Here is a 21174-nt window from a genome sequence, read left to right as displayed (position 1 = left end):
GCGCTATGGGTTCGGGGGGGGGGGGCTTCTCCTTTCATTTGTCCTGGACCCCATGATTTCTGTTGGCGGCCCTGACCATTACAGTAGATAAGTAAGGTATACCACGGTTATACTTGGTCTCATTGCATCGGCCATGAGAGCCTGAATCTATTGATGTGGCTCACACGTGTCTAAGTATTAGAGGAGGGAAGTTATGAGTGCGGTTATATACCGAGGCAAAATTCAAACATCGAATTTTTTTTACTCTGCCGTAAAACCGTCAATCTCACAGTTGATTTACGACAGGGCTGGGTTTATGTTGTTTAAATGGGGATAAAAGAATACATTAGCCACAGCACGGATTATGAAAATCAGATTTCAACTGAGGTGTGTTTTTGGACCAAACACGTGATTGCTCACTTCAGTTCTTCACCAGTGACCTCTCAGGGAGAAAACCTATGACATTTGGTAATATAATGTATAGGGATTTCTATACTATGTTTTATCATGTTATTTTAAAATAACTGTCCTGCATTTAATATAATTGTATGTTCTTGTAATCCTTTTTCTGTAATCTAAGCACTGTATTTATATATATGTGTTTTTCATATATATATATATATATATATATATATATATATATATATATTAGAAAAAGAAAAGAGAAAAAGCGCCCGATCCTTGTGTAAAATCAGATGAACATTTTAATAAATCACGGACAAGACAAATGCACCCTGAACGAAGTACAATGCTACGTGTTTCTTTAGTCCTTTGATAACTTCCTCGGGGACGCAGGCTCCGGTTGGAGCCAGAAAGAATATAACATCTGAAGCGATCCCAGGCGTGTGTGGAGCGTAGAGACTCCTCATTTCTTCTCAGATAAGTTTGAATCTTCACATATGTTTGTGAGTGTATTTGATTTATTTACCCATATCTTTTTTGTGATTAAATTGGACTAGAATAGATGATGTTGGTGTGTGCGCTTTTTATCTTCTATATTACTCCCCCCCAAAAAACTAATATTATTTAGCGCTAAAAACTAGATTAAAAAATAGTAAAGTGTATCACATTGCATACCCATTTATTTTTGCGTTTTCATTGTGTTAAGAGCTGTTGGTGCAGTTATAAGGAAGCAGTGTAGCATGGCTTTTTATGGCCTGAGTCATTGCTAAAGTGACAACGTTAAGTACCACTGAATTACACTGTTGCTTAGCAACATCTGTCAACAACAAGAGACTTGAGCACTCATTCCTTAAGCAAGCTCCAGTAAGGCGGAACATGGGAAGTTGGTTCCAACATATTTGATTGGTAAAAGCCCATAGGACTCTGCAGTGAGCTGGCCATGAACATTGCTTGTATTACCTGATTGTAGAATGGCAAGTTATTCCAGCTACCACAATGCCAATTTTCAGTCATTTGTTAGGCAAGTTTACCATCCTGCTGTGAAGGGAGAAAATGATGAGATCAGAAGCAAAGCGCAACTCAGCTGGAACCATGAAGCCAGAAGAAGAGCTAAGAGTGCCACCGTGTATGCAGGTGACTTCGGAAGAAAACAACTGGATGAAACATCTCAACCAAGGATGAGACCAAGCTCTCCCACAAGGATGAACAAACCTCACCCACTTGAGTAAGCTGTATTCAAAACCAATGTACTGCCAAGATTCTGTGTGGCAACCCCTTAGGCTGCGTGAGAGTGGTGACGTCACCACCTCTCCTAGCATGAGCGTTAGGCTGTCCGGCAATTTTTTTGATAAGCGCGAATGGGGGGGTGTGGCCTAAGAGTGACTGGTGCTGATTGCCTGAGGAGGTAATGTGACCCCTCAGCACACCTCAAACTCAATTTTATCTGTCTCGGCAAGCACCCAGCACCTGCGGGCGTGTGCGTGCTGCTTGAGTTTGACAGGACAGATTAAAATTGATAGTGCTAACAGCACTAAGCGCCAAGCGCGGTCAGCGGCAGCATGGACAAAGCCTTAGATGCTAGAGGCATTTCCCTGCTCTGCAATGTGTTGCTGTTCCCTCTGGTATTCAAGGGGTTAAGGGCTGATGTGTGTTAACCCTTTCATTTTTTTGCATAGGCAGGAAGCATCTTTTATCTACAATGCATTTCAAGACTCTCCAAAAGTAAACACACCTGTAGTGTACAGTTAAAAGTGATATGGAGATAAGAGGGGCTAGAATAAAAGTAAACAAAGTGACCTTCAGATTATATTCCAAGGTTTACTCTATAGAAGAAAGGGTTGTCGTTTCGGTCCTAGGCCTTTATCAGGGTCCAATTGAGGACCTGAAGCGTCGATCCTTTTCTTCAGTAAAATCATGTATTATTTAAGACGACCTGTGAATGCATCGATATATAGATACAGAGAAATATGTACTCGCAGGTCCTTTTGATGAAAGCAAAAATGTGATTTATTAGGTCGATGTTTCAGTCCTGTCCAAGTCTTGAGAGAGCCCCTTGTCAGAACCGAAACATCGATCTAATAAAGTCACATTTTTGCTTTCATCAAAAAGACCTGTGAGTGCCAATTTTTCTACCAATATCTGCAGCACCCAGGCAAGTTATCAGGTAAATTGGAGTGTCGCTGCTGTATGTATGATATGCACAAAATAATAATATACATTTTTTTAATTATATGATTTACTTGTAAAGTACCAACATACTTTGCAGCAAATATATGGTCGCCAGATTTTAGTGGTTGTATTTTTGCTATGGATTAAATAAACAAAAAACCTAATTCATTTTTGTGTTTCTTGTTGGGTTTCTCAAATAGTATAGATAGGAATGCACACATATTAATGCAACTATTGTTCTTAGCTGGGTGATCAACTTTAGCAGCAGCTGCCTTACCCTCTGACTAGATAAACAGAAGGTGGCATACTAGCTTTAATAAATGTTAAACAACTACACATGCCAACGCTTCGGTGCCAGCACACACCTTCGCCACAGCAACAATGTCCTGACAAAGGTGTATGCTGTACCTATCTCAGTGAATGGGAATGCTTTCTCTTGTACCTACAATACCTGTATAAATGCATGTGAATTCATTTTACTTGTCAGTGCATGTGAACCTTCATTACTGTGATTATATTTCCATATATTTAAATGTTTATTCCTTCTCCTATGCAAGTAAATGTAATCTCTCATAAATGTCTGGATGATACGACAACTGCGGGTAGCACAATTATTTAAAATAGATGAGGTTTTAGTAAACCTGAAATGTTAAACTGTATTATAGTTATTTTTAAGTTTGGCTTGTAGGTACCATTTGGCTGGAGGAAGGACACACACACGCAGTGAGTAATTTCATATTTGCATGAACCAGGCCTGTAAGGCTTTGGTCCCGCTTGCTACTGCAGCGCACGCTGCGGCGGACGCTGCAGGGACGAGAGCCCTCCCCTCAATGGCGCCGGCCCCGCTGTGAGGGGGGGCCGCAGCGCTGTGGCGAGAGTTTCTCCTGCTCTCAATAGAATTGAGAGCAGGACTCGCGATGGAGCGCTAGGCCACGCCCCCGGCGGTTCAGCCAATGAGGGCGAACCTCCCGGGTGACGTCATGGCCGCGCCCCTGTCACGCCCCGCCGCGCCCCCGTCCCCGGTCTCTCTTCCTGCAGCTCACTGCAGACCGGGGAATCGGCTGCACGCGCCGCCAGCCTCGCGGGCGCACGTGCAGCGGAGGCACTGGGACCTTAGCCTAAGACAGAATTTAGTGACTCCCAGAGTTTCCAAAAATACTTCCAAGTCAATTCCTAGTCAGTGTTGCTCAGTGTTATTTCACCTCTTAATGTGTTATTTCATTTCATCAAAATAATCACATATCAGTTAAGACCAAATCCTAGTAATAAGCGGTATTATACAGTATCCTTCACTGACGACTAATGTACTGCTTCAGTATTGTAAAAATCAAATCATCCCCAGTGCCAGGCTAGCCTGCACTTCTTTGCAAGTTCCCTCGGTAATGGAAAAGATTAAGATTTTCACCAATTCCTTTATTTATTTATTTTTGTCCTAGGGGTTTTTTGGTAACCAGGATCCATAATCTACCAGGATACTACTACAACTGTGAGAAAAGGACATTGTCTGCAGAAACAGGTAATTCATTGCAGTGTGCGATTCTACATTCAATGTAAAAGATGTGAAGGTTTCACATGACTCTGTTTATCAATTCCAGGAGAATCATGTGCTCTTAACTTTTCATCTTCTAATTTCTCGATTTGCAATGGATGTATTGTGTGTTAAAATGTACTATGGCTACATCTGGTTAGTTTTCAATCTCTTTGTTTGAAGCCACTTCACTAGCCTGGCCTAGTACAGCAGCAGTTAATCCTAATCCATTTAAATGTTCACAGTCCAGAACAGAAAGAGACATTTTTGTGTTTGTTTCCATTGTGTTCTAAACCTAATTGTAACTATGTGGATACAATACAACTAAATAAAGAAATAGTGGATATGTACATTATATCTGTTGTGTGTGTTCATTAGTTAATGAACTGCCTATTCAGTTTTGGAGCTTGATCAACATTTTAGTATACTGCATATAGTAAATCTTAGTTTATTGCCATATAGTGAAGCTGCAAATGTGCCATTGATAGGTAAACCCAGGAAGGTATGCATAGACTCTTCTATACGGAGTATATATATACGTTTATGCTGTTGGAGGGTGAGGATTGGAAGGTAGAGGGGAAATGCCGAAGATGATAGCTGTGTGCGACTCTACTAACCAAAAACTGATGTCACAGACATTCTCAGATTTTTTGTTGCCTTCAGATAAGTGGTCATATACTTTACCTTTACATAGTTACATAGTAGATGAGGCTGAAAAAAAAAGAAGACATGTGTCCATAAAGTTCATCCTTTGCTAAATTTAGACAACTATTTTTTTAAATTTAATGTCTCTCAGTGGCCCAGATACATCAAGCTGCGGTAACCTAAAAATATATTATCCATTATATACATAGGCCAGATAAGCTAAGTCATCCTGAAATAGATGAAATACATTACATTACATTACATTACATTACATTACAGATTCCCTGAAGAAGTAGTTTATTCTACGAAACATGTTGGATGATTTTTATCTAGTGCCTTAATATTGCCATTGCCTCCATTGGCTTCACCCTGCTAGTATTACTCCCAGTGGTAATTTTGGGCATATGAGAGACTTTGAGAGACTTTGACTGCCTCCCTGCCGGTTCCCTCGCTGCTGCGGAGACTGTGACGTCATCACGCAGTATCCCGTGACAACGTGGCATGCCGAGTGTACCCTTGCAGAGCTGAGGTCTCACCCCCGCACAGTGGATCTGCTCGCTGAGTTACACGAGCTGCACCATACGGCTTAGAAGCGCGAGCGGTCCCACCAAGCACCAATACCTGCAACGGAGCGTGGTTGCTGTAAAGGGAAATCCCCTTGGGAGCGATGTACTGCTGGATGAGGGGTTTTGGACATTAATCCTGCTCCTGAACCAACGTAGCGCCCCCGCTGAGAGAAGCAAGCTGCAGACTCTTCTGACAACAGTTGCTGAGTGGTAACTTGTGTGAAACACACTAAATGCACCTATTCCACTGTTTTGATGTACGCAGATTTATTACCCTGTAATTACTAACACATAGCATTACTTGCTTCACTATTTGGCGTTGTGCGCTGTTTCTTTTGTTTCCATTTCTTAGAGTATACATACATAACTGAAATAGTTATTGAAATACATTACAGAAAATTTTAACCCCTTCGTAGCGCACGGGTCAACTAGTCCTGGGTTTCTATGACTAGCTGACCACAAAGGGCTACAAAGGGGTTAATATAAACATAAAACCACTCTACCTATCCCCCTTGCCCACCTTAGTGGCTAGTAAAGCCTTGCTATGCTGCTAAGGTAATGAAGGGGTTAACCCATCCCACCACTCCCCCAGGAGGCCTAACTATCCTCCAAAAACCAATAAGCCCCTCATTACAGGATTGCCAGCAAAGAGTTTATGCATCTTTTACCAAGCGGTACTGTTGTGCTGTAATAAGCCTCCCAATACCTTTGTTGCACTGTAACTTGTTGCATGTTGCAGCCTGATTGACCATCTTCAAGTGTGAATGTCTAACAGTAACTCCTTCACTACTAGGGAGGCCCGCAGCCGTGCCATGCTGAACCTGAAGCAGCAACGGGATTTCAATTAGAATTAAACGCCTACGCGTGATAGCAACTTTGCAAGGCTCTGTCAAGTGTAAACTCAAACTGCACAGATTGTTTGTCCTGCTCGTCTAACCCGCACACATGTTTTTGCTCTTCTTTGCCAAACTCTTTTAGGTTTAGGGGAAATGCCACCTATCAAGTCAAAAGGGATACAGACGAGGACACTAAACAGGAGACAACCTACAAAGGACCCAGGTCTGATTTTCCCAAAGTCTCTTCCATTCTTTATGCGGACCTTTATGTTATGATATATTTTACGACAGTGCAGGCAGTGTACTCCGTGCTTTTCATAACAGAATGACAAAGCCATATCGTAGGCCTTATTGCCTGCAGCACAGTGGGCTAGAGAGGCTTGTAGCAGCTTGTACTGAGATCAGAACGGGGGACAATTCTTAGTCCGGTGGGAGCAAATATACTGTAACCCAGTAGTAGGTACAGTAGTGAGTACAGAAAAAAAACCATTTAGTAGAGTTTATAATTTAGTAGCAATTGGGGAAAATGACTGAACTAGGTGAGACAAATGTTTAGTTACACGCCACCAATCTTTCCTGTACTGTAGTAGTGATGGGAAATCCCTCAGGTCCCATTACATCTTTCTCGGCATATAATATATCAAACTGTCCTCAGCTCAGCAACTGCTGGGGCCTAGAGACACTTCTTCCTACAAACGTTAAAAAGTCTGCAATCCTATAACTAGAAGAAAACACCTTATGACAATGCAGTACGTAGCAAGTTTATACTTGGTCATCTCATGGGATGCGATGTAAGAGGGAATCTGGATACTGGACGGCACTTCCCTAAGATAAGGTAAATCACACATTCACAATAATATCGGTTCCAACTTCATTTTATAAGGTCAAATGCCAAAAGATGACATTTTGTTATTAACGTTTAACAGTAAGGGAAGGGGGTACTTGGCACACGTTGTAATGTGATGTATTGGTCTCAGTTTCTGTCTCCTGCCATTATTCTTGTCCATTGTTTTTATGCATACGTCTGAAAAAGGTCTCAGTTCTGTGCTGTCATAAACCTGACTAAAAGACTTGTGTGAAATGTATGAAACTTGCTAAGCAACTTATTGCAGCCTCTCCAGGATACTTTACAGGTTGTGATAAAGGATGACCCAGTATCCCACACACATTCCTGTGTCTCTGCCATCTCTCCCCAGTATCCATGCTCAGAGTTTCTTGCTTTTTCCACCGATACGTTGATTTAAATGTGACTTAACGTACAATTTTTTTGGCAGGTAAATATTTCATCGCTTTATGCCCACACCACACGGGCGTGGAGAATGTCAAGGAAAAGAAGGTAATTTTAGTAACGAAAATGACATTATATGGTGACAAACCTAGAAGCCACTATCGGGTTTGCTACTCGTTTTCCACTTCTATACCTCCATGTCCCACTCTCTGTGAAATAATATGTTAGATCTAATTGGTAAATGTAGGATTTACTATTTATTTATCAAATCCCGGTAGCTCTAGTTACAATAGAGTTGACCTGTGCATGTATATATTTTCTGCCATGAACATTTCGAAGACAAAGTATATTGAACTTGTAAAAAAAGATGATTTCTCTATGAAAGTTCCCTCACTCCTGGATACACATTGCCTTCTTTGACTGACAAATTAGCATCTGTCAGTCTCCAGAACTAAAATAATTCAAATAGCAACTCATTAATTTATAAAGTGCAGAAAACCTCCACAATTTTCTTTCTAGTTAGCTTAATAGCTGTAATAAAGTGTGAGACAAAGAAATATAGCACATAAATATATATTTTTTATATAGGTGCAGATATTCTGGGATTCAAGCTCAAATCTGGCAGCTCAGGCTTGGTTGAAGCTTGCCAGTGATAAAGGTAAACATGGACCAAGATACCTCTTCTTGCTTTTCTACTGTAGTGTGCCTAGTGGGAAGTAGGAGATTGGCGTCAAAACTGTACTTAGTTTGAGGTCGGAATAGTAGCTTTCAGGTGCAATAATGAAGATCCAGTTGTTGGGAAACCAGGATCTGGAACAGATGGAGGTGTTCAAATGTAGGGGTCAGGGGAGGGGGGGGGGATGTAGTTTGCGTGTCAAACGTGCCTCCAAATAACTTAGGGAGAGACACCATAGGAGATATGCAAAGTATATTTAAATGAGTCACATCACATACATTCTAAACTATTCCCATAAAACTAATACTGACAAGTCTAAGGGCCCTTGTGATTTAAGGGAGTACTGATGACAGACCCAATAGGATCAGAACCCGCAACCTCTACTCTTCAGGGCAGCAGCTCTAACATTGAACTAGCACGTTCCTCCTCCTCCTTCTCCTCCATATGGTTCACTACCATTTAACCTGTATTGACCTCTTAGAAGAACTTTCATTTTCAAATACCAATGGACTTGATCACTTGTTATAATCCTGTTATGTTGTTTTCCTCATCAACGCAGACTGTAATGCGGTTGAGAAAATGATGAGCTTTGCAGCTGAGAACAAAGATACAAATGAGGATAAGATCGACAGAAGGAACCATGTCTACCAGGTGAAGAGATCATGTTCTCAGTTACATCGTGTTCCACATGTTGCGCACGTCCTGCAGTGGCAAAAAGCTACAAAAATGAAAAACATGTGTAATATACCCGTATGAAAGATGACTAATATTCGGGGAACGGAGTAAAACAGACAAGTCTTTCAGTCCTTATTCAATAATGTCCAACACAGCCAATTGCACTGTGAATGGGTGAAAAGCTGCCAATGATTTAGTCATTATTGATTAAGGTCCTTGGAGTATTATGGTAAGGCTAAAATAACACTCAGAATCATAACTGTAAACCTGGAGCTATCCCTATGCTTTTAATGTAATGCTTTTTTTCTTTCCTATAACAGATTTGAAGCTGGGACACGTCCTAAAATGTCCAAATTCTAAACCAATTAAACATTGATAGAAAGCGCTTCTGACATCATTTTAGGAAAAGTTTTTACTATATTTATGTTCCAAAAACAGAACAGGAGAGGGTCTTGTTAAGAAATAATCCCATTTAGCATGTGGAACTGTAAGTGTGTAAATAAAAAGCAGTTGTACTCCAGGTTTGTAAATAAAACAAAATGCTTGGTGTTTCATACCTCTGCATATGTGCCTGGGCATTTTGTATGCGTTACCTAACCCCAAGTATCATCACACTTTGACCACAGCTAAGGAAACCTCTATTTTAGTAATATTTTGCATAATACTTATGCTGGAAATAACATGTTTATTAATTCAACAAATTTAGAATATTACCATCAAGTATGGTGTTTAATAGTAGAAGAAACCCCCGCTTAAATTATTTTAGAAAATTATATTTACATGTTTTTTTCTTTATTAGGCACAATAGATACTGTTATATATATATATATATATATATATATATATATATATATATATATATATATATATATATATATATATATATATACTTATATATACTTGTCCCATTGACTGATATTTAAATATATCCCATTAAAATATATGATCTACCTTCTGTAATATACTAACTTCAAAATGATTATTTCGAGAAAAACGTTAGTACGATGAAAAGTACTATTAATAGTATATTACTACTACTAATAGTAGTAGTTACAATTACTGTTGTGCATGCCCCTATTGACCTAACGCTCTCTCTCTCCTTTGTTACAAACGATTCATATAAATGGAAACTAAATGACGCTCTATTGAACTTTCCAGACATAGAGAGCACAATTAAACAAAAACTATCCGACTATTTTACAACAAACAAGGGCACCGTTTCAGCTCCCGCAATGTTGTGGGGAGCCCACACAGCATCAATCAGAGGTGATCTTAGATCTATAGCATCATACAGGAAAAAAATAAGCTGAAACAAAATAAGGAAATAACAGATAAAATGATCAAACTAGAACAGCACAAAATTAACCCTTCAAAAAAAACTTTGCAAGCAACTCGAGAAAACAAGAACTGAGCTTAAGCAACTCCAACTGGAAGAAGTAGAGAGAACATTAGAATGGACTAACCACCGATAAGGGCAATAAGGCCGACAGGTTGCTATCTAACAAACTTAGAGGTATGAGAGTTAAATATCAAATCTCTGCGATTCGACCCAAATCAGGTCAAGTCACCTACAATGAAAAAGAAATGGCACAAGAATTCACAAATTTTTACTCAAAACTATACAACTTGGAAACCCCAGTGAAGAGCCCCACAAACATCGAGGCGATCTCTCAATATCTAGAACAATGTAACATGCCCATTTTGTCTGACGAGGATACACAAGCCCTGAATAAGAACATTTCTCAAGAAGAGCTCTGAGGCAATCAAATCACTGAAGGTAGCCAAGACACCAGGTCCTGATGGTTTTACCAATCTTTATTATAAAAAAATTCAGGCGATTCTGTCTCCATATATCCTTGATACGTTTAATTCTTTCTAGAAGGTGAACCAATTTCAATTACAATGTCTATGGCCAATTTAGCCATCATCCACAAGGAAGGTAGGGACCCACTTCAATGTGAAAGCTATAGACCAATATCTCTACTCAATACAGATTTAAAAATGTATAGCAAGATCCTGGCGAACCCGATTCTACCAAGGTTAATACATATAGATCAAGTTGGTTTTGTCTCGGGTAGACAAGCCGCAGACAATACTCGAAAGATCATAAACATTATCGACCACGTGCACCTCACCATAACGAAGGCTACTGCTGCGGCCGAGTTTATTTGAGCATTTGCCCGGTCTCGGCCGCAGCAGTAACCAGGCGCGCCGGGATGTGCCTGGCGTGCGCCGAAGCCGCGGAGGAGCGCCCTCCGATCGGGGCTTTCTCCCTCCGCTCGCCGGGTCCGCCGGGTCCCCCAAAAACCCCTGCCGCCGTCCTCCACATCGCGGGACACCAGGGCTCCCTCGGGGACGCGCGTGCAGGGGGCGCAGGCACCCGATGACGCGTGACCGCGTGTCGATGACGCGCGGCACGCCGAGGGAGTGCGGCTAGCATGCCGGGGCATCCCCAGGCTTGCGGAGCTAGCCGCACTCAAATAAAATGTGCCGCCTCTGTATACTACTAAGCCTAGATGCTGAAAAAGCGTTTGATAGAATACAATGGTCATTCCTAGATCAGCCATGCTAAAATTTGGATTTGGGGGCACTTTTCTGGAGGGAGTTAGAGCTCTCTTCCAGTAGCTCACAGTGTATGTCAAACTCCCAGGGGGAAATTTAGATCCAATTATGATAAGAAATGGAACTAGACAAGGTTGCCCCTTGTCTCCGCTGCTCCTCGCCTTATCAATCGAACCCCTAGCTAAACTAAATAAACTAAAATTCGGGATGAGGTCAATATACAAGGAATCCCCAATGACGGAATAGATTACAATATCTCTCTATTCGCGGACAATGTTATATTAACTCTAGCTAGCCCACAGACATCCCTTCCCAACCTACAACTCCTTTTAGACCAATCTGGCAAAGTCTCAGGCTATAAAATAAATAATGATAAATCCGAAGCCCTAAATGTATCCCTCCCAGCTTCAGATCTCAAGTGAATTTCAATTATAAATGGAGCTCCTCCCATATTAAATATCTGGGAATCAAGATTGCAAGCTCATTTAAATCTCTATATCTATGTAACACCCCTTCCCCCCATATTTGGCCAAATGAAAAAAAGATCTACAAGCGTGGAACAAATTCCAGATATCCTGGATAGGGCGAATTATCTCAACCAAAATGAATATTCTCCCCAGGCTGTTATACTATTTCCAAACCCTCCCGATACAAATTCCCCTGTCTGAATTGAAAAATATACAAAGGCGAATTTTACAATTTATTTGTAAAGACAAGAGACCAAGAGTAGCGAGGTCGATAATGTTAGCCTCAAGAGCAAGGGGAGGCCTGGAAGTTCCTGATGTTATAAGATATTATCAAGCAGCCCAGCTAAAGCAAGCAGTGATCTGGAATAATGACCCAGCATCATGCTTTTGGCTGGCCATTGAATCCTACTATGCGAGACCCCTATCTCTCACAGCGTCTCTTTGGTCCTTAGGGATCAAGGAGACTCCAGCAGGGAAGTTTGACCTGGGATCAATGAGGTGCACATGGTCCAAAAATAATAAGAAATACGCTTTAGCATCTTCACCATCTCAACTAACCCCTATTTTTAATAACCCTGGCTTCCCCCCTGCTTGTTCCCAGAGACAATTTAGTCAATTCCAAAATGTTAATACAGCTCAACCCCCTTATAACGCTCTGCTTGGGGTCCAAAGAATCGCATTGTGTTATAAGCGGATCGCGTTAGAAATAATATACAATTGTATGCATTGTGCAATAAAGTATTTAAGATACCAATAATCATGCTGTAAAGTATTCATAAATACGAAAATTGGGAGCCACCCATACATCGCGCTATAAGCGGATTCGCGTTGTAATGGATCACGCTATAACGGGGTTGAGCTGTATCAAAATAGCGGCAGACCTGGTGGAAAAGGGAAAGATTCTATCATACCATGAACTTCAACGTAAATACCAAACTCAAGATCTACTTCTTTTAAAATTTCTCCAAATCAGACATTTCCTCAGAACAATCTCTCATAATATGAGCTTCCCCAACTTATCAAAATTCGAAACCTACTGCAAGAGAGGTACCTATTAGAGAGGTCTGATATCGGGAATATATCTGGATATAGAGTCGTCAGTAAATAAGCCAGATCATTATATGTTAAAAAGGGCTGAAGACCTCAACATATACTGTAGGGACGACTAGGAGGATATCTGGGAATTGGCAGCTAAAACCTCAATTAGCACACCAACAAAGGAAAACATATACAACATTTTATTCCAATGGTACTTAACTCCTAGTAGGCTGAGGCAGATCTTCCCGGGAACCCCCAATTTATGCGGGAGAGGGTGCGGTCTTAATGGATATATTACCCACATCTGGTGGATATATTCGGTTGTGCAGAATTTTTGGATAATGGTTCAAAGCATAATTTTGGACGTCAATGAAATAAGAATACCCCTAGACACACTGATCTTTGTATTGGATAAACCAGTCGAAAATCTTCCCCCGCCCATGAAGCGGGTAATCTCCTTCATCTTAACAGCAGCAAGGTGTTCCATAGCCGCGGCTTGGAAAAAAAAGCAACACTCCCTTCATAAGAACTGTAACTAAAAGAATAAATGAAGCTATGTTCATGGAAAAATTAACAGTCCAGCTAAAACAAGCTACTGAAAAGTTCTACAAGACGTGGGAACCATGGCTTCCGAGTTAGAAAAATATACAAAAATAAAAAATGGCAAAAACCCTTATGTAATAAATAAATGATGAGGACCCATAGTTGTCAAGGTACGGATCCGCTGGGGGGCTGGGTTGGAGGATGGAAATACCCTCTCACCTCTATCCTCCCCCCCTTCTTTGTCTTCCCCCCTCCACCAACCCTCCATGCCTCCACCTCTTCCCTCTCTTTCCCCGTCTCTCTATCTCTGCTATTCCCTGTCACCTTTACCTTCTCTTTCCACTCTCAATCTATCTCAGAGGCTGCAGATACTGTGATCCTCACGGTAAAACAAAGGAGCAAACAGGTTCACAGCCTGCCAGATCGTACGTTTATACAAGATGTTACATTTATGCTAAATGTCAATGATGGATAATTGTCTCCTCCATTGGCTGGGGAGAAGACATAACTATGTAAACTGTGCTTCGTTCCTAAGGTATTGCTGCCATTGTTACGTTGTAATCTGTATACCTCTGAAAAAATTCAATAAAAAGATTGAAACTATTTTTTTTTTTTACTATAGTGCTTGTACACATAGAAATGCAGTACACTGTTGGTCCCAATATAGATTTGTATCATATGACAATTTCAAAGTGACTTACAGTATGTTTCAAACCACCTAAAGTATGTGCTATCATTAAATCCTCTGATTCTATACATTTACAGAGTCTGAGGTCATAAAGTCCACTTAATATTGGATACAGAATTACACCTCTGATTGAGGTATTATTTGTGAATGAAAACACAGTTATCTCTTGTGTTCATTCTCGTGCTATGTTTGAGTTCGAACGCCAATAGTTTCTTGATGTTGGATGTTCATGTAATTACAGTATTTTGTTTATCAATAGTTCCTCATCACTCCTGTACCACATTGACATGACACATGTATCGTTTTGTTTTTCTACAAACAGGCCTTTACCCAAATTGTGAAACCCGAGTTTATTACGTCAGCACATCAGTGGCTAAGGGAGGCAGGAGCTGAAGGTAAATATATACAGTATGTAACAGTTATTTGAATTAAAAATAGTCATAACATTGAAATAATAGACATCGATCAATTTAACTTAGACCTGCATGTTGTGCCTGTTCCCATGGATAATATTCTTTGCAGGTGTTTGATATCTTCCTACATTGAAGTATAGTATAGTTTAGTGAAAAGTTGTTTAAAAAAAAAAAAATGAACTTTCAAGATCACAAAATGCATTTATATCTTTAAGGATTCAATAGGCCACAATGTTAGTGCAGCCCCCTTTCCCCCGTGTCTAGGGTGACTACGTGTGGTGCGCTGTTACCTGTAGGCTCACAGGAGGCCTGATCCTCCGCTGCAGGGAGCCTGGGGTGTACTTGTTTCGTCCAGTGACAGCGCCTCCACCTGTGAAGGATCCTAGCACTGCTGGATACCTCTTGCACAGGACCCAATACAATACACACACGTGTGTGTGTGTGTGTGTATATACATATACATATATATGTACATACATACACACAACAGTTTACTGAACGCAGCTAAGAACATACAGTATATATATCAGAATAACATATACAAGGTAGGCCTCGCACGGCTGTAGTCCCACAGTATCTCCCAACCACCTTGTCCACACCCTGGTGGGGTTTCCCCCAAAGTACTGAGGTGCCCTGGGCATCCAACCACCTTGTTGTCCACAGGAGCAATCCCACCCAAAGTGTGTGCGACAACGCTGCGCACAGTAAGAGGGTACAGTTGATGCACTTGTTGACTTTCGTATACCTGCCAGGTGCTCCAACACCTGGTACGGCTGTCTGAGGAAAGGGGCCTGTCTGTCCCACGCTGTCATCGTCAGAGAAGGCGTCCGCCTCTACGTGGGGTGGTATCCAGCTGGAGGGTCTCACCATGAATAGAGTCTCTATCCACAGACCCAGACCACAGGCCGCAGATACTGCGTAGCGTCTTGCTGCTGTGTCCCTGACACTGTATACACTATAGGGCTAATGTCCCTATCTAGAGGGGCTGTCCCTGTAGTAACCACAATCTAGGTGGGAATCGGGGCCTAGCTGAGGCTTATAAGGGAGTCTTTGGCCAAGTGCAGGGGCCACTGGCACCCTGAACACACCCTCACCTTCCTGTGTCCCAGCTCTGACTGGCATGGTCCATGAAGCACGTCAAATGTATATCTGGGAGCAGGGAATCCGGGAGCCTTATTGGCTCTGTCGCGCCATGTGACCTGCAGCCCCAGTGCCTTCTGGGGTCTGTAGTCCCCACGGAGCCCTTTCCCTGAGATGCTCGCCGCTAGCTGTCTCTATCACGCATGCACAATCACTCCTGTAATGGCCACCACGCCTTGGAGCAGTCTGTGCATGCGCAACTCGCACTGCGCATGCGCGTGCATAATCAATGTGGCAGCACCCTGCAATGGGAGCAACCGCAGACCTCCTTATGCCCCGCTACCTGCCGCAGCTCTCCTTATGCATGCACACCTTATTTTAATCACGTATTAATAAAGAGATATTTTTAACTCTAATTCATTTACTTTCAGATAATTGAGTGCTATCATAACTGAGTTCTTTCTCTTTTGGTGTCTATACTCATGTTATGAATAAGACCTCAGCATCTGTAATTGAAAATGCAATTTAAGCATCTTTTTGTGTGTCTATTTTACATTTATTTTCATATCTTATATTTACTGCGTGTACACGACACAAACATTTGTGAAACACTGTGGTCCATCGTATCCCATCTGCTAACAACTTAGACACGGTCTATTGGTCACTTGTCTGATGAATTCCTTGCACCAGCTCTTCTGGCTCGAGGCTAAAGCTATAGTACCGATATTAGTGTACTCAGAAGATACGAGGAGACAATCTCCCAAGACATAAAACTAGATGTAAACACTGAAAGGAGGTTACTAACCAAACCTTGAGAGTGCAGAAGAAACGCACCAAATGTATCAAATAAATCAATTCCCACAACAAACTCTAGGTATGTTTATTTAAAAAAAATATTTTTTTTAAACTTAGTTTTTTGTGCACTGCACTAATTGTGCAGCGGTTTACTTTTACTTCCTTATTAATGTTTGCTTTGCCTCGCTTTGTATGTACTGTACAGTTTGCTGTGTATGACCCCATACGGAAGCTCGGAAGTAGATTTGTTTAAAGGGTATTAAACAGCATCTAGAACCAGGCACTCACTACTAAACTCAGGGCAGGCATGGGATTCATTTGCATCATGATCAGTCCTACGTTTATGGGTTTCTTCAACTGATATAAAGTGTCCTCTCTCAGATGCAATTCTTAATAGATCCCTTTAAAGGTCTCACTACTGCACTACTCCTTTAAAATGAAACTAACAGAACTATATTTTGCAGAAACAGCTGCTGTGGAAAGATTACTGAGAACCCTGTCCACGTCTCCACGATTACAACCGCTGAAAGACGAGCCTGGGCCCTCACACAGCTACGGACAAGGCAAAGCAATACACAAACCAGAGTACCTCATCCATCCTGACTGGAGGATGAAGCATTAGACCGCTTGCTTTATAGCGAATATAAGTTTGCATTGTATTAGTTAGAGCAGGGGCGCGCAAACTGGGGGCACGAGATTTTCTGGGGGGGAAAGGGGGTGCAGCAGTTACAGAGGCCCTGAGCTTCCCTGAAGGCATTTAAATTAAATGCCGAAGATCGCACGAGGCCTCTGTAACTTTACTTACCTTAACGTAAGAGTGACGCATAGACATGGCAACCGGGCTTCAAATGACTCTGCAGGGTCATGTGACGTTGCATTACCATGGCAACGTGATGTCACATAATCCCGCTGCGTCATTTGACACCGGAGCCGAGCAGGGGGGGAGAGCAGGCAGGGGGGCGCAGGGTGAAGAGTTTGCGCACCTCTGAGCTAGGGTATATAATAATGTATAACCAGCCTGCTGTAATTGCTTTTTCTGTGCACTCACCATTCAGAGGATGTGGACTTTTCCCAAAAAGAAGAAACAATCCTGGCACACGCACATGCCTACATACCCACATAAACACATTCATGCCCACATTCTATACATATACTCAAAGTGCTCTTTTGTTATCATTGGCATTTATATGTATGTAGCAGGGTCCCCTTACCCTGCCTCTGGGACGGAGAACCACTCTGATGCTCTTTGGTGCTCCGCAGCAGGCGACTGCCATTGTTAGAGGCATTGCGCATGCGCGAGACTTGGCGCATGCGCAGAACTCGATGAATGCGGTGGCCATCTTGCAGGTGGTGCTGCGAAGTACATTGCGCAGGACATCACAAATGCGGCGGCCATCTTATAGGTGGCGCCGCAAGGATAATGTGCATGCGTGAAGGCCAGGAAACGGAGGGAGGATGATATCCTCCACGGGACTGGAGACAGCGAGTCAGTCGCGTGGGAGCCAGGACAGTAGCAGGTAGTGTGCAGGGAGCAAGTAGCTTCCTGAGATAGGCATAGATACTGCCCCATAGGCCCTGAGCCACACAGATTAAGTATTGTAGGGAGTGCCCCTAGCGGTAGGGATTTCCCTATAGTTCTCAGTGACAGGAGACAGCTGTTGCTGTGGGTCTGGTATGAGACCCTCCAACAGGAGCTCACACCGCGTGCACAAGCCTGGACCCTAAGGCGTGAGGGGAGTGGTGTCGAAGGCCCTGTTGCGTGGGACCTAACTGTTCTTTTATCTGCGAGCTGCACCTGGGTGAAAAAAACTAAAAATAGCGCTCTAAACACACCCTAAATGTGACAATATACAATTCAACCACATATGTGTAAATAATAAAGCAGTGTGATAATAACAATCAAGTGATCTAAAGAAAAAATTAAGAAACTTAGAAACAAACTGCAAACCTTGATAAAGACTGTTCCACTCGTCTTGCACCAGGTGATCCTCCAACAAATCAGGGGAGCTCGTCTCGTAGTTATGAAATCAAAAAAACACTACATATTGTGATACTGTTGTGAATAAATTTGTGCAAACAAAGCTCAAAAATGACTACTCACAATAAAGCAGTCAAATTCAGGCAGTCATCCAACTGAAGGGGTGGATGTTCCCTGTGTATACAGCAGCCACCAGCCCCCAACCTCCAAGGAGAAAAAAAGAAGAAAAGAGACCATATAGTGCAGAGGGTATTTACTATTAAAAGGGATTAAAAAAAAATGCAGGCTTACACTTCATATGATCGAGGTAGGCAGTATGATATTATAGGTAGTGGGTGCTCATCTGGTCGCGATCCTTTTGAGTTCCTCACTATCCTCTGCTCCACCGCAATACTCTCGCGTCCACGCCAGGCACTCCCGTTGCGTCACTTCCGGATCTGATGACAGGGGTGGACCTCGGTTGTTCTTCCTCTTTGGTATGGGCTGAAACACTCTACATGTTTCGCCGTTGTTAACAACCGGAAGTGACGCAACGGGAGTGCCTGGCATGGACGCGAGAGTATTGCGGTGGAGCAGAGGATAGTGAGGAACTCAAAAGGATCGCGACCAGATGAGCACCCACTACCTATAATATCATACTGCCTACCTCGATCATATGAAGTGTAAGCCTGCATTTTTTTTTAATCCCTTTTAATACTAAATACCATCTGCACTATATGGTCTCTTTTCTTCTTTTTTTCTCCTTGGAGGTTGGGGGCTGGTGGCTGCTGTATACACAGGGAACATCCACCCCTTCAGTTGGATGACTGCCTGAATTTGACTGCTTTATTGTGAGTAGTCATTTTTGAGCTTTGTTTGCACAAATTTATTCACGACAGTATCACAATATGTAGTGTTTTTTTATTTCATAACTACGAGACGAGCTCCCCTGATTTGTTGGAGTTGCACCTGGGTACAGGACAACGGTTCAGGGGGGGAGGGGGGTTTAGTGCTGTCCTCACACACACACTTTGGGTGGGATCCGCTTTGTGGATATCGAGGGGCAGGTGCCCAAGGCACCCTCAGTACTTTGGGGGACCACCATTGTGTTGAATTGCATTATTAAAGTGTGTGTGCTTGTATTATTGTGTTATTATTGTGTTAGTAAAGTGTGTTTATGTGCAGTGTTTGTATTATTATTCATGAGTATTGTTTCTTATGAGGAGTCAATCCCGCCTACGCTGGGATCCTCATAGGTGGAGGCGCTGCACCATGAGATATAGCATTCCAGGCTCCCCAGGAGCAGGGGCTTTGGCTTCCTGTAGGCTTAGGGAAAGGGGGTTACTGTACATGTAGGATTTTGTGTTAGTCTTTTAGAATACAGTAGGAGAAAGAAACAATGTTCTAGGTACAGTATCAGTGCTTCTGAGCCATGAATGAAATAATAGCAATGTATGTAACTGCTTAAAGTCTATGAACTTGCTTGAAGATGGACAATAAATACATCCGTGAGTATCTGTTATAACCCATGAGTGAATGTGAGCTCAGAGTAAGGGGGTATATATATTCATTCATTGTAACATCGCCGGAAGAAGAGATCAGTGTATCTCGAAAGCTCGCACAAATAAAAGCATTTCGTTAGCCACAGAACGTTATCATCTATTTATTTTTTGATTATATATATATATATATATATATATATCGTGTTCGACAAACCTATACATTTGCTCGCCCCGGGCGAGTGGATTAAACCCCCGGGCGAGTAAATATTGGCCCAAGCAGCACACGTTTGGTACTAGGTGGCGAGTAGATTTTTTTTGTGTGGCGAGTAGATTTTTTGGTGATTTGTCAACCACTGTATATATATATATATATATATATATATATCAACAAGAGAAAAAATATTAGCGCCAACCTATCACTAGGTGTGCTTTGGCATATATGGGGGTTAATCCAACCCTATTACTCATCATGTGTATCTCATTACTAATCCTCTGTCTTCTATGCTCTGATTGGTCTTATGTACTATATAACTGTGTTTAATGCCTATGCTATTAACTCCTGATGAAGTCTCGTTCGAGACGAAACGCGTAGAGATTGCTGTGGAGCCTACTGTCCAGTTTGTATATTTGATACACTCATCTGCATATATTGCACTTTTGCTGCGTTGCTAGCATTTTGCTACCAACCATTCAGACATTCAAGTTCCTGTTTACACTGTGAACTCTCTCCGGCTGAAACCTCGCTCACGTCATTGAGCTCACGCGAGATTTGATTCAGTGTATGCTCTGTGTAGCGCCGGGGCAAGGGGAAGGCGGCGTCCCTCGTGGCTTTCGGTCCCTGCTGGGACATAGAGGGGCTATTGTGGCAAGACACACCGCGGACATCACACCGAAGTCCTCCTCTTTGGGTTCCTGCGTCTGAACGGGCTGAGTTGTACTCAAAAATGCATTTTATTCAGCTCTGTTTGTGAGTGTGTATTTTTATCCCTTATTCCATAAATTTATTGTTATACAATTTTACGCTATGAGTGCGCCTGTTTTTTCTGTGTTTTTGTATATATATATATATATATATATATATATATATATATATTATATATATATATATATATATATATATATATATATATATGCAGTGGAAGTGCTGTGTGCTGGGTGATAATGGGGAAAGGCGGGGTTGCAGACCTGCCTAAGACATGCAGATGAGCATACAGTTGTATTTACATTTGCATATTTGCTTTGCTGTGGAGGATTTTTGTCACTTTTTTTACTCACCATAACTTAACTCAGTATTATGGTTGGTCCATCCTTTAGCTTCTTTGCATACCCAGTTAATCAACCCCACACTGATGAGACCCATTAAGGTCGAAACAGCTGTCTGTGGGTGGTTTTCTGAGTATGCACCTTAACCCTGGCTGTGCTCAA

The 21174-nt window shown here is 42.0% G+C and overlaps 1 protein-coding gene across 2 annotated transcripts; it reads left to right on the top strand.

Moving 5' to 3' along the window:
- The first annotated feature begins 636 nt into the window (after positions 1-636).
- On the top strand, positions 637-18299 carry LOC142502729 (uncharacterized protein C4orf51 homolog). Of its 2 annotated transcripts, XM_075614122.1 has the most exons (8): positions 637-1606; positions 3987-4066; positions 6268-6348; positions 7400-7461; positions 7942-8011; positions 8589-8680; positions 14325-14397; positions 16755-18299. In XM_075614122.1, exons 1-8 carry the CDS (start codon positions 1353-1355, stop codon positions 16910-16912), a joined length of 870 nt encoding a protein of 289 aa, XP_075470237.1. In that variant the 5' UTR covers positions 637-1352; the 3' UTR covers positions 16913-18299. The 2 variants fall into 2 exon arrangements, with proteins under 2 accessions (XP_075470237.1, XP_075470245.1); XM_075614130.1 differs by lacking the exons at positions 14325-14397; positions 16755-18299 and adding an exon at positions 9025-9447.
- Positions 18300-21174: the final 2875 nt, after the last annotated feature.

Source organism: Ascaphus truei, chromosome 1, assembly GCF_040206685.1.
Source record: "Ascaphus truei isolate aAscTru1 chromosome 1, aAscTru1.hap1, whole genome shotgun sequence".
NCBI classification, from domain to species: domain Eukaryota; kingdom Metazoa; phylum Chordata; class Amphibia; order Anura; family Ascaphidae; genus Ascaphus; species Ascaphus truei.
The sequence above is the reverse complement of the archived record's forward strand: the minus strand, read 5'-3'. Positions and strand labels throughout refer to the sequence as shown.